This window comes from Netta rufina (assembly GCF_964035555.1).
Source record: "Netta rufina genome assembly, chromosome: 3".
In the NCBI taxonomy this organism is placed as follows: Eukaryota; Metazoa; Chordata; class Aves; order Anseriformes; family Anatidae; genus Netta; species Netta rufina.
In genome coordinates this window covers 46267815-46282523 of record NC_140125.1, presented here as the reverse complement: position 1 = coordinate 46282523, position 14709 = coordinate 46267815, and the positions used below count along the sequence as shown (strand labels likewise).

At 35.8% G+C, this 14709-nt stretch overlaps 1 protein-coding gene across 2 annotated transcripts in view; it reads left to right on the top strand.

Annotated features, from left to right (window-relative positions):
• SMOC2 (SPARC related modular calcium binding 2) overlaps nucleotides 1-14709 on the top strand; it is a 145336-nt gene that overhangs the window by 52697 nt on the left and 77930 nt on the right. For both annotated transcript variants that reach the window (XM_084283354.1, XM_084283353.1), the window contains exons 3-4: nucleotides 6558-6664; nucleotides 7754-7853. In XM_084283354.1, coding sequence (XP_084139480.1) covers nucleotides 6558-6664; nucleotides 7754-7853 — 207 coding nt within the window. The remainder of the gene's footprint in view (nucleotides 1-6557; nucleotides 6665-7753; nucleotides 7854-14709) is intronic.

Below are 14709 nucleotides of genomic sequence, written 5' to 3'. Positions count from 1 at the left end.
TGCTGTGTATCAAGCTACTGTAGTGAAGTGTTATTTCAAGAAGAAATACTCAGCATCTTGGTGAACAAAATGTATCTATACAGAGAAGATATGATTTATGTGATCACTGAAAGCAAGAGGAGATGGCTTCTGATACTGCTTTCTAGGAGGTATTTAAAATGGGGTGGATAAAGTTTTAAGTATGTGTGGAATATTTTTGTGGAATATCCTTTGCTTTTTGTATGTGTCTACTGGCACATGGAAAATAAGACAAAAAGCACTGAAATATTATCCAAAATTTGCTGGAGGTGGAATTTATCTCTTATAAAAATACTCAATTTTTTCTTGATTATATTTCTCAAAATGGAATGTGCCAAAACCAGACTGTACAGAAAAAAAAACATAAAAGAGCATTCTTGGGCACAAAAAGATTTTTTAGAACAAAAAGAATTTTTAAAACAAAAAAATGCAAAGTCATATATTTTTTTTCATTTTGCAAAGGTTTTCTTTTTCCAATCATGTAATTTCAATTTAATTTTCTGTTAAAATATAAAATTAAATAAATATAAAATGAAAATCTTAAAACAAGTGAAGTAGAAACAAGTAGTGTTAAAGCAATAATACTGCACTGAAAATTTGAAACCAGAAATAGTTGCAAGGCTCAGATTTTCAGTGCAAGAATTATAAATTGGCCCATATTAGGCTTAGTGAAAGTATTTATCAACTCAGCGTTCTGTTCAGAAAGCCTAGTCTGGTCTTTGTTATGTAAAATATCAGAAATCTGTAGCTTCAGTTTTTTTTGCAAATATTTGATTCAGTTCTAGTCAGAGTGTATCTCTCCAAATGTGACTGTTAGCAGATCAGGAGAAATATTATTGTGCTATGAAGACTTCCAGCATGACATTCCTTATTTTATCTTAAAGCTTAGCCATCTGAATCACTGGGTAGTTGGAAAATTAAAAAAAATAATAATAAAAAAGTCAACAAAAATGCTACACTGTCTGCCTGCCACTGTTGGATGCCAACAGAGGAGAGTGCAGGCCAAGATTGCTTTGCTGTTTTGTTTGAATCCAGAATGCAGCAATAAAAATAAATAGTGAAAGAGTCAGCTAGCCTTTGTCACAAGGCAAGCCTTTTTTTTTTTTTTTTTTTTTTTTATGGCTGTCAGGCTACATGTCTGTGCTGACATCCTTTCTAACCCAAGAGGCTAATAATCTCTATCTTTGAAAGTGAAACTTTGAGCACATATAGCTTGTTGTGTTTCCAATCACTAGAGATTACTGCTATTTATATGTTTTGTTAGTACAGACAAGATCAGTTCTTTGAAATATGCATTGATTTAAATCAAATATCATAGAAAATTTTCATGTTATGAGTTGTTTGTGCCCTAGAAACCAAACTGTTTTCTGAATAAAAAAAAAAAAAAAAGGTGCTAAATGAGCTACAAATGAAGGTTATTTGATTTGTATTGTATCTTTATTAGCAAAAGGATATAGCGGGAAAGAAACATGGTAGAAAAAAGCTCACTAATTGTTAGGACAATCCAGTAAAGTGCTCAGCTGGATAGCTAACTTTAAACACCTTGAGGCACTGTGTATTTCTAAATTTAAGTATGCGTATAGGTATTCTGGCATAATGGAGGGGCAGTAAGGGAAGCCTATGGAGAAACATCAAGAGATATTTGAAATTACTTGTGTCTAAACTAGGTCTGTTTTTTCAAATCTTTGTGACTTTAGAAAAGCTTTCTCTATACCTTAGGAACAGCTAAGTATTTATGGAAAGCCCTCAGGGAAACATTTTCTTCAAACAATTAACTTTAACCACTTTATAAGTAGTTTTAACAAAGTGGTAAATGTTTCTGAACTGTTCAGTGGCATATTCCAGCTACAATAAAATAACTAAATAAAATGTAGAGTGTATTTTATGCATAAATACCTAAGAAGCCTGTGTCACACGCAGTAATCTCTTTTAAAGTATGTGACATCTGCTTCAGTGTATTGCTATTGGGAAAGGTACTTTATAGCAAACCAAGAAATACTGGATGAGCTAAATCAAAATCTTTTCCGGAGATTTATCTATCCTTCTGGCAAGCTGCTTACTTTTCCATGAGAGAATCTGGGTTAGATCTCCCTGTGGAGCCCCAAAGTTGCTGTAAATTCAGTTGTATTAAATGTTACTTTAGAGATGGTGTTTACACCCTTGATGATTTTGTGTCATTGTTTTAAAGATAAACTTCTACTCTGCAGTAATAAACTTCTTTCTATGTGGTATATTATTCAAGGGTTAGCCAGTAGAGTTGAAGTAGAGAGATTGTATTTATTTGTTCATTTATTTATTGAAGCTTAGTGTTTTAGGTGCTATACTGTCAGAAATTAAACATAAAATCAGATAAGTTCCAAGTCAGTCTTGTGCTGCCTGTGATGCTAATTCTGTTTTCAGAATTTCCCTTCCAATTTTGGATCACCTTTAGTGTTATTTCAGAAAGTCCTATGTTCCTAGCACTGATGTACACCAGAATCTGGTTTTGGATGCTGCAGCTGCATACTGGTGCCACTTCTGAGATGAAAGCTTTCTGTCAGCCCTGTTTGTCAGCTAATAATGTCCAAGTGAGCTAATTTAAAGTAACCTCCTGCATCTTCATGCTCATTTGCTATGCCAGGAGAATTTTTTTTCCAGCAAGCTTCTAAGATGTAAAGACCCATTTGCTTGGAGGTAAGAGGATAAAGTCTCATTAACTTAGCCATGAACATAATTCAGAATTACAGTTGGGCATACATATCTGCAAAATTAGTTTTTCCCCTTGTCTGAATATAGGCAAATAATGTCGCATTTCAACAGGCTTTTCACAGGTCTTAGAACCTGTCTCTTCACCATGTCATTCACTGCATTCCTGCTTGAGCCTGCTGGCTTCAATATTAATTCTTACACTAGGGAAATAAATACAGAATAGGGGGAATTCTACCACTAGATGATTCCAAAAGTTTAAACAAAAACATATTTAAAGAGAAAAATGTTTTATTTTTCTTTCTCTATTTTCTTTTAGAGGTAGAAATCCATTATAACAACAATGAAATGAGTCTTTCTTGTTCCAGTGGTGCACAGCATTGCCCAGTGCTTGTTGTTCTTCCTACACCTTGCAGACTTGGAGACCCCTCTGCTCTCAGGTTGTTTGTCACCAGTGTGATGTCATTTACTTGGAAAGAGTTCAGCCTGATTTGGCCAGGTTCTGTGATGACCAAAACCAAAGTTGTGGGCTGGTTAATCAGCACAGATGTACCAAGTAACCCCCTCAACTTTCATTCTTGGTCTTTATTTCAAAGCAGATCAGAGTCCATCCCATTCTGAATTATTCCACTTGTAGATAAAGAGGGAAGTTGAATCTCTATGTGAGAGACTGCACTGGGATCCCCGTAGCTGTCAGTATTCCTATAAGCCTCCTTCCAACAAGCCACTTCTGCCTATTCTACTACTTTGATATGCTTATGAGTCATCTTCATTATTTTCATTATTACTTGTGTGAGGGGCACAGAGGGGATCTTCAGCAAGAATTGGCTGGATGCGCTCATAGGACTTTGCACAGTGAGTCCTGGATTTGGCTTTACTGAAAGAGTGTGAGCAATGGCCAAGTGGCAGTTTAGTTTCCCTATGGATTATGGTCTAATGTCTCACTGACTCTTGCCTTTTAGGATCTGCAAGATCTCCCAACATCTGTCTTGTCTGATGCTTTGATGTGAGCTCATGTTTCATTTTTACTTCTGGTCACAGCAAAATTTATTTTCTTGTCCTTTTTTCACCTGTTATTTTATATAAATATCTAATCCTTAAGTGTCTTGAATTTTTCCTTTCCTTTGGAAAATTTTGGTTGAAATCAGAAAATATTGCAACAAGGACAGAAAATCAGATAATCAGATACTATAATCTTGCAAATGTATCATCAAAAAAACTATCATAACTTCTTCTGGCTTCAGTAATATTTTATTTGAAATGAATTTAGCTCCTCTGAATTAATAACCTAATGTTCATTAATATTCTGAGGAAAAATATTTTATATGTCTTTTTATTTTGACAACCCTATTACATTTCTCCTGTCAGGTTTGGACTGCATCTCCATGTCTCATAGTTATTCTCCTATGGTAATTCCTTGGTGAAATAAAAAATCAGAATTTGGAATAATATTTTGGCTAGATACAATTTCAGATGCTTAGCTTGATAAGAGAGCTTCCTCCTGGGTTTATTTTTGGGTATTTTGAAGCATAGTAATGCCCAACAGCTTTAAAATGTTTCCATGGTTATATAACACAAAACAATACTTCAAACCTGAATTTTATATTCCCCTAAATGTGGTCATTGTTGATTTTAAAGCATATTAGATCATCCAAAAATAGGAGGGTTTCAGAACATCGAGCTGCTTAGAAACAAGTGGTGGACAGTTTTGGAGAACTTCTCTTTTGCCTTGGCATGTTTTTAGGATAATTCATATACTGGAGATAATTTACAACCCTGATGGTACTATTGCAGAGACCTTATGTGATGGAATTTATATCACTTTTCCTTTCAGACATTTAAACCACATGTCATTCTAGAAAAACGAGGACAGAGGTCCAACAAAGTGATTTATTTTCAGTTAAAATACTAGCTACATTAAAACCACATGTTATTAGGTACTGTATGACCAAACCATGCTCAGAATAAGGCTTACGACACCAAAGCTTACTTAAAATGTTTTTTTTCCTTTTTTTTTTCTTTTCTTTTCTACCACAAACTTTGGCAGTGCATGCATTAACAGATTTTACCTGAGCTGCACAGTACATTGAGTGTAATTTTTCCCTTGATGAAACAAGTTGTTGAAATACCAGAGAACAAATTAATTGACTTCCTTATTATTTTTTCTCACATTTCTAGATGGTTGAACATTTCTGTCTGTTTTAGGTGACAGCATATCACTGTGATTCTCTCTCCTGAAACCGCATAATATGATTAAGATCAATTAAGACTGAAACTTAATTTTTCAGAGTGAAACAACATGTACTTTGGGCACTTCACCAACATGAACAGTATAACTCTCATAACGCTCCTGAGAGATAAATAACATCTTACTTTACAGAAGAATAAACTAATCCACAGAAGTAATGCTCACAAGTCCAAGACCAGAAAGGAAATCAACAAGAAGATTAGAATTAAGGGGGCTCAGTTCTGTGTTCAGGGTACAGATACTGAGGACTAGTTTCTGTCCATAATTCTACACTTTCCAACCAGATTGTCTGGGACCTGAAAGGAGTTTTTTTTTTTTTTTTTTTTTTTTTTTTTTTTGTGTGTGTGTGTGTGTGTGTTAAAGTTGCCAGGTGAGTTGTCCACAACTTGGTGGAGATGACCAGGCAGTTGCACCAGGCTTCTGTGCTGGCTCTGTGCATGCATGGCTAGATGATGCTAGCATAGGGAGGCAAGGTGCATAGGGGAAATGAAACTTAGCTGTTTCACCTGTATGTGACAGAGTAACTTTTGGGGACTGTTAGATGATTAATGATGTCAAGATACACTGGTGTCTAATCGGGAATGGAAAATGTTGTTGCCTCGTTCAGATTCTGTTCAATTTACAACTTGCATGCACTAGAAAACCTGTCCTGTAACTTTATAAGAATTATACAGACATTCACTAATTAACACAATGCCCATGTCTTTGTAATTGCTGGGCAGTTTTCATCCTAGAAGGGAACTGGCCAGTTACTGTCAAACAATCTTTAAACAAAGCAGAGATCAGAAGTAGCAGATTTCTCAGTTTGTATGCTTGAGATCATTCTAATTCAGATGTTACAATCACATCTTGAAATCATTAATACTTCCTTAAGCTTGTCTGGTATTCTCATTTGTCTTGAAATTGCCTAGCTCAAGCAGATGCTGAAGTACTGATTCTGCATCAGCAACATGCCAAAATTTGTAGTGGCTTTAGACAATAAAAGGTACAAAAGCTTATGTTATGTGTCTTTTCTCAGCCTTTGGTTGCCTAATTGAAATATAATATCTGTATTAGACAATATAGCATTTTAGGCAATAGAAACTACTGAATTAAAGCTGGCTAATTTACTGCATTGTCTTGGATGGAGACCAGTACTGGGTAATAAAGGAGATGGTGCAATGAACCACGCAGTGGACAAAAAAGGCCTGTGTGGTAGGCTGGCTTGACTAGCGCCAAGTCTAAATCATAAGCTGTTGCACTAAATTTTAGCACAATATGAATTATGTCAAAAATGTTGTTATGTTAGGTGAATTAAGACAATATTGCCCTTAAATTATTGTCTTCCACTGGTTTTCTTTCTTTGTTTCATAGAAATAATGCAACTAATGTTAAATTTTCCCTGATTATAATTCCAGATCTCTTTACATGGACCTCTTTACAGGTTTTGGGCATTACTAATGCCCAAAGCTGTTGGGCGTTACTATGCTTCAAAATACCCAAATTCCAGATCTCTTTACATTTACAAAGGAAGCCTTCTTCCTTTCTCCCTCTCCCACCTTAGGTTATTGTTTATATTTTCTTTACATTGCATCATCCAACTGACTTGTCTTCTCCCTTTCTCTAGATGTTTCCAGATGTGTGGCTGAAAGGAAGTACACCCAAGAACAAGCTCGAAAGGAATTTCAACAAGTGTTTATTCCAGAATGCAATGATGATGGCACATATAGTCAGGTTGAAAATTTTTAATTCAGTATCTTGCGTGTCTGGAAAATTAAAATATGTGTCTTTCAAATATAATGAAATGAAATTTGATTTCAAAATGAAATGTAATTTGTACTAGCAATTATGTTAAAAAATAGAAAAAAAAAATAATATTTTGTGCCAGCTGAGTCCTTGTTCTTTTTTTTCAGAGTTGGCCAGCAAAAGAGCCAAACATTACTGTTGTGCATGTGATACACTCCCTATTCTTCTAGGCTGAGGCAGCTGAGTCATTCTTGTAGCCCCCTGAATACTCATCAGATGGTAAAATATTTGGAATTTCTGATCTATTCCTGATCTAAACCAGAAATCTTGTAACCAGAGTCCATATATTAATGCTAATAGCATGAATCATACAGGATTCTTCCCTATCCTCAGCTGAATTTCTGCACAAGTATATGGTGTGAGGCTAATTAGGTTAGATTATAGAATTTGGAAAGGGCACAGCTAGGTGATTACCCTGTGATATATATTCTGGACAAGGTTGCCTTCTGCTGCCACTGTACTGCAATTCAGTTGTGGAGTTGTGCAGAAGACCATCCTTCTTGTTTTAAGAGGGAAGTGATATTGGCCCTCAGGGCATATAATGCAATTGATTTCTAAGAGGAATTCCAAGAGTTTCCTTTTTGACATCTTGGGATATGAATAATGCTGGCAGAAGCATTCTGTCCTGCACTTTCAGTGGGTGGAACAATATGTTCTCTGTGTGGACAAAGCTCAAGACTGCTTGCTTCATGAATAGTTTGTGTGTCCCTTGAGGAATTTTGTTGTGAGGTTTTCAAAACACCTGCACCTCACTCTCCTGAAACAGGACATAAACAACTGGATATTTCAATAGTTTTCTCTTCCATTAGATTCTGAAGGACCTACCTCACTTTGCTTGAAAGAAGCTCTTCCTAATGCTAAAAAATCATGTGTATGATGGAGATTAAGGTCCATTATGGTTTGTCATTCTAGGTTTTGCCAATATAGTTTGCTGGACACAGTACTCATGTCATGAATGCTGCAGGATGATAGACTTATGTCTGACAGACTGCACGTGGTTCATGTCATTTCTGACAGGTTCAGTGCCACAGTTACACTGGATACTGCTGGTGTGTCACTCCCAATGGTCGTCCTATCAGTGGAACTGCTGTGGCCCACAAAACTCCCCGGTGCCCAGGTAAGATTTGTTCAGCTGACTGGCTTATGACATTGTCTTATGAATATTAGAGTTTAGTTGAGGCATCTGAGTAGACTTAAGGAAAAAAAATCTTCACCAGAGATGTTCAACGCAGGAGCAGATGCTTGTGGAAGCAAGGGACTCTCTTCCTTGGGGATTAGCAAAATTCAACTGCACAAAAGTTGGTCTAGGTTTTAAGCTAGCTCTGCTTGAGTTCTTCCAAGGCCACTGCCAACCTAAATCTTTCTGTAATTCTATAATCAGTCTACTTTATTTGTATTATTCTCTAGCTACTGAAATGTTTTTCTGCAGTGGTTATTTGTATGATAGTTATGATTCACTCTGTGAAACCATGCAACAGACTTGCAGAGGCAGTTCTTTATACTGCAACTTTCATGCTTGTAAACTCATTGCAGAGTTTCAGAAATTCCAGAGGGCTTTGCCATTTTGATTTTTTAAGTATTTGGCATACAGAAACAAAACAAAACAAAAAACCACTCCCAATCGAAAATAATGACACTGACTTGTAACATAGTCCAGTGAAAGAACTCCCACAGCAAATCTCATGACTGGCCAAATCCAGAGATGAAATAAAAATGAAACAAAGCACTAAGAACATAGTGGAATAATTGTCTGTAGACATTAATTGGCAAATCAAACTCACTTGTCTTTCATCAGGACAATTACCTGTTTTTCAGGAATTTACTTTTGACCTTATTTCATTTATGTTGATAACAAAGATGATGAATTGCCAGTGTATGGACAGTTGCTGGAATTGCTGTTCACCTTGCTTGAAGCTGGCATAATTGCACCCTTTTGACAGATATAGCTCTAAAAAATACTTGAGCTGTATGTATTGCATTTCTGCTTGTGTTGCAGCACCATTCTCTGTCAGAGAGTAGAAAGAATAACTTAAAACTTTTTTTTTTTTTTTAAAAAAAAAGCTAACTGTAGTATAGATAAAGCTGAAAGAAGTGATTAAGATCTTTGAGGGAATTCACCAGGCTTTATCTACTCCCATTGTTTGAACAGAGTAATGAAATTTTTAAAAAGTACATGGAGGGAAAATACCACTATGAAAGTTTCAACAAAGATTTTAAAAAGTTAATTCATTTTTAAGGTCTGTCTTGTTTAAGTGGTTTGCAGAATATTCCATGCATGTTGCCTGTAGGTGAACTTCAGCCAGAAAGAATAATTTTCTGACTAATCTGTTTGATCCAGTCTGAGAAGTCTCTCTGGCATGACAGTGAATTATGAAAATTAACATAAATATTCAAAAGGTTTAAAATACATTAATGCATGCATTTGTTTTAATATAATTATTGTTCATAGCTTGAATATATCTTCATAAGACATAGGTTAGGATAGTATTTATGTGTTCCAATGTACTATTGGTTGTGGTGGTTTTGAATGTCCTTAGCTAGGGCTTCTCTGAAAGTGTGCTCTCGTTGCTTCATAGAATCATAGAATGGTTTGTTTTGGAAAGCACCTTAAAGATCATCTAGTTCCACCTCCTTTATCATAGACAGGGATGCCATCCTCAAGACCAGGTTGCCCAGGGCCCCATCCAACCTGGCCTTGAACACCTCCAGGGATGGGGCATTCACAGCTTCTCTGGGCTTCTTCTACAATATCAGTGTGTGTCATAAAGCTTTGTAGCTTCCTTTCATCTTCTTTCACTAACATCAGTGAAAAAGGACTATACTTATGCTGTATCACAACAAGTGGCATTATTGTTGGCTCAAAATTTTGCTGATTTAGTTACTGTATATTCACTTTTTTTTTTTTTTTTTTTGTAATATCAAGGAGAAGCTGCAATGTAGTTCCAGTTTTGTTAATAGATTGATGTGAGAGTTATCCTACATCTACAGGAATCGAACCCCAGTTTCTCTGAAATGTCTTCATGTGCCTAGCAAATAAACTGCCAGATTGATTCAGTTTATTTTGGAGAAGGGAAGTTAGTTTTCCAGAAATGTTAAGGAGAAGGTCATAGTAACATTCAACTTCAGTCTAGTAGCTCTGAGGTCAATAGACTGTTCCAGGGTCCAGGTGAGTATGTAGTCTTATTCTGCTCCATGAAAAATCATGGGTAATTTTCCAGGTGTTCTTAGATCCTTTGGGACTGTCTTTGCAGATTTCCTACCCTGCTTGTATCGCTGCTCTTATGTTTCATTGCTGACCACTTCTCCTTTGTCTCTCAGGAAAGAAGTCCAGCTACAGCAGAGTTCAGAAATAGATTTGAGAAGCTAGGGGATTTTTCAGTAGTGGTGGCTAAGAGCTCTGTCATGAAGAGTCTGGAGAAACCATCTCACTCAGCAGAGAAGGCAGCTACAGATTATTCCAGAAAGTTATGTGGTATAATAAGGCAAACATTTGCTCTTACATTGTAGACTGAAAGCCTCAAGCACACCTGCATCCCTCTTTCATTTCCCAGAATATGTTCAAAATTGCCATCTGTTTAGGATAACATTTTTTTTTTTTTCCCAGAAGGACTGTTGATGCTTTCCAGATCACTTTTGATCCCCTTTTATATTTACTCTTTAGTTCCACCATGCACAAAAGTTATGGTCAAAATATTAGTGGGTATACTGAAGCTGAGTAGATGTACTACTGTCTTAACTAGCTTAACTAGTGTTTCAGGGATGCCATTACTTCCAACACTGTAGTCCCTACTCAGTCTGATTGTGTGGTTACTTGCCTCTTTGCAGGCACTGTCTTGTTCCTTGATGCCACAGGCAGATCTTGTAGCAGTAGTATCCTGACAGCATCACATTTATGTATTTTCACTTCTGTGTATTCTGCAGGCATAATGCTATAACTATTTCAAAGACATTTATACATATTTCTCAGTTTGAATGTATCAAACCTTTTTTTCTCTCAGGATCACTTTTTGATCTTTTCTCTTTAGAGTAGGATGTACACAGACAATCAAGAGAACAGGTAGAATCAATTGTGAACATTCATTTGGAAAGATTTTCTCACAGAAAATGTGATTCTGTACAGCGTGTGAAAAAATCTCTTTTTAATGAAAATGTTCAGTGCTTCTTTTCAATTCCAGGTTAGTTATGCAGTAATGTCAGATTTGGTTTGAATATGAATATGAACAATTGTGCAGTTCTTAAATTATGGGATAATATCTTGCATTTCATTTCTCCAAGTAGAACCACCTTTGGCTTTGGTGAATATCTAGATATAGGAAAGAAGAGCATGACAGCCTGGAAAAACGTGGATTTTAATAGAGGAAATACAGAATAAAATTTAGGACAGGCAGTTTCCAGTTACATTTACTATCCATGATTGCGATATTGGATAACAATTTTAAAAAGTAATGTCTAATTTTATTTAACTGTTAATATTGGTTAGCTGCATAAAAGTTATCTTAGGTCCTGGGATAGAAAAGTATCACATACATATTTTTTTAAGTATCTACAATAGCTGTTTGAAATTTTGTTCTCATTCTACTGTTCCGGTTGCTCTTATCAAAGATGTCTTTTATGCTAGAGACAAAATGTATGGAAGCATGAAGGCTATAAGCAGCATTAAAAAGTCAGGACTCTCCAACTGATTCATGTAAAACCTTCACTTTAGCTACTACATCTTTACCTGAAAGAGGCTCCTCTTCCATCCTGTCCAGTTATTCCCACACCAACACTTGGTTCCGCTAAAAAACACATGATAAATCTCAAAATGCCATTCCACTCCATGGAAATAATCTCCACTGCTGCAGGAACAGTGGTGAGAAGGAGAGTAAATCAAACACATTCCCATGAGAGCATTAAAAAGAAAGCTCCTTAAAAATGATGAATGTCCTCCAATCCTTTCACTAAAGAACACCAGACATAAAAAAAAAAAAGACATTTTTACAACTCCCTGTGTCTGTTATCAGCACTGCAGGGAACTGCAGAAATTCCATACACACAGAGTCCTGGGAAATGGTGCAGAAATTGAGAAGCAGGTGTTAAATTGTCATTGGAAAACACAGTGTTTTCCTGCTGTGGGGTTTTTATGCCATATTAACTCTTTTGCGCTTCTGCCAGTAAGATTGCAGAAGTATGACCACATGTTTTATTGTTCTGTGAGGTAGTTTTGCTCCCTCATATTTAAAATGCCATTATATTCTTTTAAGGCCCAAATCAAGGACCTTTAAAAATTCAGGACTCTTCCTATCTGTATAATATTATCATCAGATAATATGATGAAAATTAATATATTGGGGAAGGCAATTAACTTTTTAGTTTGTACTGCATTGTTCTTGTTAGTTGAGAAAATTATCCATCCTCAAGTTATCTAGTTCTTTGTCCCCATATGTAGTATTTTTTCTATACGTACACAGCTAGATGTACAGATATGTAAAATGTAGAGCAGCATGATAAATTTACTTTCCTGTTTCCTGCTATTTGCATTAAGTGATAATATATCAAGTATTTGTTAGCAGGAGATGAGACATCATTATATAAGCTAAATAAGTAATCATTCACTTTCTCTTTTTCTGATTATATGTGATTTAAAGCCCAGTCACATATGATCAGAACTCTATGAAATGTATATGCTAAAATCATAAACCACAAAAGTCTCATTACATTCCATGGAAGATTTATTGTGCCTCAGAAATTGTGTGACTGAAATTGGGCTGAATTGTGGGTTTTGCAATAAGCTGAGGCATTTCTGCAATTTCTTTAAGAAAAGGATCATCACGATCATTAGTGGATCAATTGTTGAGTGAATGGAGAGGGTGATCATACACAAGCCAGAATGGTACTAATTTAATCTTGATAAAATAATGTTAAGTCTAATATGCCTCCTTTCCCTCTCCCCTTCCTGAAATGTATTTTTATGGTGTTTTGTTTGTTTACAATGCACTGAAAACTTGGAACCTGACTGTATTCCCTTTTACAAAAGTTAGATGTTGCTAGTTCTATTTCTTGCCTGGCTGAAAATGTGAACATTTGTTGTGAGTATTGAAGACATAATTTCCTAGAAATTTTCAAATGCAATTCCTATCACCTCACAGTACTTTAAGCTCAAATATATTCAGAAAATGGTAGAAAAATATTGATATAAGCTCAACAACCTCTCCACCTCCAACTTAGAACAAACAAAGTTTTTGACATATAAATTGAAAATTCTAAGTGAAAAAAATGTGAAGGGTGAAGATTTCCCTTTTTAGGAAGTTCTGTGAATATTGCTGTTAGTTTCCTAAGACTACAAAAATTGTTTGCCCACAGAACCTAATTTTCCTAATGTTTTAATTTCATAATGAAACTAATTTCACTATGATAAAGTTAACATTTGTGAATGCCACAATCTTCCTCCATCATCTTTCCTTCAAAATTTAGAGTAAATACAAGTAAAACAGAAAAAAAAAATCAAATCTGATGTTGAATTTACATAGAGACAGAACACTGTTCTCAAAGTGGAGCTTTACTCTTTACTGTTGTGCAAAGGGGCTATTGGTAGAGGTTCATCACATGTACCCCACCCATGCCAAGACTTCATTTGTACTCACAAATTGTTGTAAATCACTTTAGTGTGTATGAGAATGAGATATAAACTATCAGTATTTACAACAGATTTTATAATTATACTCCTGTACATAAAAATTAAATTGAGAAACCACAGAGTTAATTGCAACTGGATGAAATCTGAGAAAAGAATAGATCACTGGTCTTTAGTGCAATTAGAAAAAAATGTAATTTTATACACAGTACTTTCTAAAACCGAAACATCTTGCTCAAATTCAAGCTGCCTGTCAGGAGATTCAAGTCAAGCACCCAAAGGCTCAGACCTTCAGGCTTCAGATAGCATTAAGGCAAGTATCTGCCTCCTCTTCATGGTGAGTAATAGGGATGAGTATTGCAGTACACTTAGAGCAAGTTATCCCAAACACTCTTGGATATACTTCCTTTGATGATAATGGCATTTTTTTCCTGTCTGAATTAATGCCAATGCATTACAAAATATATTGAATTTCTGGTAATTCAAATGTGATGCAATAAAATTCATGAGACATGGATATGATGGATATGATGACAGGAAGTGACTAGGAATTACAATCATACAAACCGTTGTGATAATCAGATATAAATGAGAAATAAGGCATTATTTCTACTGTAAAAGCTAAGGCCAAATATCTCTTGTAAAAACTACAAAGAAAACAAGTGGACTCTCCATTTCTTGATGACTTTAAATCAAGACTGGCATTCATGCTGGTACAGTAAGCTGTTAAAACCCATTTCCTGCAGACTTGATTACTCCTTTCCCACCACTGCTGCCTCCTTTCCCAAGGGCCCCAGGTTTGAGGAACCAAAGCAGGTTCAGGCTTGTAAGGCTTCCTCATTTCCATACCACACATTTCTATACCAGCATAATACTTCTGGAGGGCCTTGCATGAGGTTTTTAAAGCAGAAAGGGGCACCTTTCAATCTGAAGAAGCCCCACAGAACCGCTGAGGTACATAAGCCAGACTGTGTAGGAAGGCTGTTGTCCCTCACAAGGAACCTCAATGGAGTAGTACTGGAGAGATGCACTTCATGGAGGACCTGGCCTTCCTAGGTTGGTGGGGAAGGGATGCTTTGAGTGTGCTGCACACAAACACGTTCTTGCACTTCTGTTTCTGTAGTGTTTAATGTTATCTCTTTCTCAGGTCCTGTGGTGGCCAAGAAATAGCACCTGACTATAAATTGATGGTACACAAATGCAGAAGTCAGGCAAAGCTAAAATCCTTGGTTTGCAAAGGAAGAAATTTCCTGATATTTTTTTTTTTTCTACAATAAACAAAGTTGAATCATTACAGTTAAACTGTGCTTCTTATAAAAGGTTTTAAAAATGAAAATAATAGTTTTCTGGTTAATTTCTT